The 2,761-nt window shown below is 47.2% G+C and overlaps 1 protein-coding gene across 1 annotated transcript in view; it reads left to right on the top strand.

Annotated features, from left to right (window-relative positions):
• LOC118478107 overlaps positions 1-2,761 on the top strand; it is a 9,251-nt gene that overhangs the window by 4,545 nt on the left and 1,945 nt on the right. Inside the window, exon 2 of the mRNA XM_035971061.1 lies at positions 1,903-2,041. Within this exon, the coding sequence (XP_035826954.1) occupies positions 1,903-2,041 (139 nt within the window). The remainder of the gene's footprint in view (positions 1-1,902; positions 2,042-2,761) is intronic.

Below are 2,761 nucleotides of genomic sequence, written 5' to 3'. Positions count from 1 at the left end.
CCACCACCACCACCTCCACTACCACCACACCCACACCCACCACAACACCCACTACCCAAACTACAACACCAACTACCCCCACCACAACACCCACAACCACCTCTACCACCACCGCCACACCCACACCCACTACAACACCAACTACACTCACTACACCCACTACAACACCCACTACCCCCACCACCACACCCACTACCACCAGCACAATACCCACTACCACCACCACAACTCTAGCAACTACAACTACGACAACTGCACCGACTACCAAAAAAATAGACAAGAGTAATATATATCGTAACAAGCATGATGATGACGACGACAGTGATGATGACGACGACAGTGATGATGACGACGACAGTGATGATGACGATGATCACAAGCCCCCTCCGGCAAAGGCAACTACAAAGTCTGCAAGAACTTTGAAAACACAGAAAACGACAACCGCAACAAGTACCACAACACCCAAAACCACCACAACACCGACTACCACCACAACACCCACCACCACCACAACACCCACCACTACCACTACCACAACCACCACCACAAAAAATCCCACTACCACCTCAACAACTACAACACCCATGACGACCACCATAACAACACCAACTACTACCACCACCACACCCACCACTACAACCACTACAACGCCCACTACCACAACCACAACACCAACTACCACGACCACAGCATCAACTACAACCACAACACCCACGACCATCACGACGCCTACTACCACTACCACCACCACCACCACCACCACCACACCCACTACCACAACCACCCCAACAACACCCACTTCTACCACCGTGCCTACAACAACCAAAAAACCCACTACGAGACCTAGCCGAAGGGTCACAACGCCATGTGAGTATACACCACAGCACATACTTCAACATAAGTTAAGGATCACTTGCAAACACTCTGAGTAGTCTTCTTGGGTCGACCTGCACGTGGGCGTTTTTGGACAGATCCAGTAGCTTGATGGTGCTGCCACCAGGCGGACAATGGCAGAGTGTGACACTGCAAGCCTTCTGGCAACTTCTCGGGCTCCAAGTCCATCCTGCAGCCATGACATAGCTCTGGCCGGATCAAAGTCCCTAAGCTTTCGTCTTGATGGCATGCTGATGCGATACTGGATTTTGCGCAAACCGCGGCTTTTATTGCCACCAAAGTGAGCACTAACATTTTAATTGAGGAATGTCCGTGGTGTTGCACACAAGTCGATAAAAAACAGAAAAATTGGCAAAAATTTCTCGAGGATTTCCTTACTGCATATAGTGGTTTTGGTTTTGTCCATTTTGGATGCTTTGCCGTACGCATTGGTAACCCATTAACACTTTCAGAGGACACTGTTTTGAAACATACCCTGCTGTCTTTTTTTCGGATTAAAAAAACAACCAGGGCTGTCTGTCAAGGTGGTCCTTAACTTCTGTTGAAGTTTGTATGTTACGTCGCACTGTATTCTGTAGTGAACAACAGTCACGCCAGGCTGTAATCTGTAGTGAACAGCTACCACGTCATAATATGTAGTCTATGGTGAACAACAGTCGCGTTGCACGTGGTCTATTGCGAACATCTACTACGTCATGTACAATCTGTAGTGAACAATTACTTCGTCAGGCTGTAATCTGTAGTGAACAACTGCTACGTCAGGCTGTAGTCAGTGAACAAAAGTCACGTCACACTGTAGTGAACGGCAGTCACGTCACGCTATAGTCTCTAGTGAACAACAATCACGCTATGTTGTAGTTTTAAAAAAGAATGAAAAACGCATTGGAAACTTATGTTCTGGTGTTGGTCTATATGTGTTTATGTACATGTGATGTGTCTGTAATGATGAAACGTTGGTACCTACTCAGTTTCGCTGGTCTTTCTCTATGCCGTTTGCTGTTTGACCAGGGACCATCAAATGCTACCTCTGTAACGGTCAGTGCAGTGCAGTGGAGCTACTGTTCATGCCTCCCCGGCCATGTCCTGTCAACCAGTACTGTTTAACCAGCATCGTACAGCGAGGTGGGGCACGGAAGATCTTCAAACGGTGAGAAACATTAACGCATGTGTATATTTAATTTGTGACTACTTTATCTACTTCTTTTTTTTGTATTAGTTTTACGGCGCTCGCAACTGCTTAGGGTCATATGAGCAAGCGGGACACATTAAACTTGTTCAATTGGTAGGAAACTTTGAATTTTACCCGGGTGGCGTCCGAAGCCTACTCTTATCGATTTTAGACCACCAAGGGATCTTTAACGTTCGCAACTTGCACACGGGCCCTCCAAGATTTTTCGCCCTTGTCCGAGAAGGCTAGGTGTAGATCTTTCCTACCAGAAGATCAGGGGTGTGGCTGAAAGGCAGCAGCAAGAAGGAACCAAAGAGTAGCAGTAGAAAGGCTGAAGAAAGAGTCAAGAGCCCAGAGGAAGGAACACAGGAGGTGAGGGGGTGGGGCAGAAAGAGAAGACGAAAGCAGACGACAGAACATTGCCAGAGAACAGGAAAGGATATGAAAGGAGACAGTTTTAGAGAAGAAAATTTGTCCGTCGCTACCCGGATTCGAACCCGGGAGCTGTGAATGAGAGGCCACTCCTTAACCTCTAGGCCACGAGAGCCCCGTGGTTACTCTATGTTTACAAGGAAATGCAAGTGTGTATATAATATTATGTGCATATGTACGAGTATAGGTTTGAGTATTAGTGCGATGTATAATGTATGTGTGTATGTGTGTGCGTGTATGTGTGTGTGTGTGTGTGTGTGTGTGTGT

Source organism: Aplysia californica, unplaced genomic scaffold (assembly GCF_000002075.1).
Source record: "Aplysia californica isolate F4 #8 unplaced genomic scaffold, AplCal3.0 scaffold00369, whole genome shotgun sequence".
In the NCBI taxonomy this organism is placed as follows: Eukaryota; Metazoa; Mollusca; class Gastropoda; order Aplysiida; family Aplysiidae; genus Aplysia; species Aplysia californica.
Note: the sequence above shows the minus strand (reverse complement) of the source record. Positions and strands in the feature narration are given on the sequence as shown.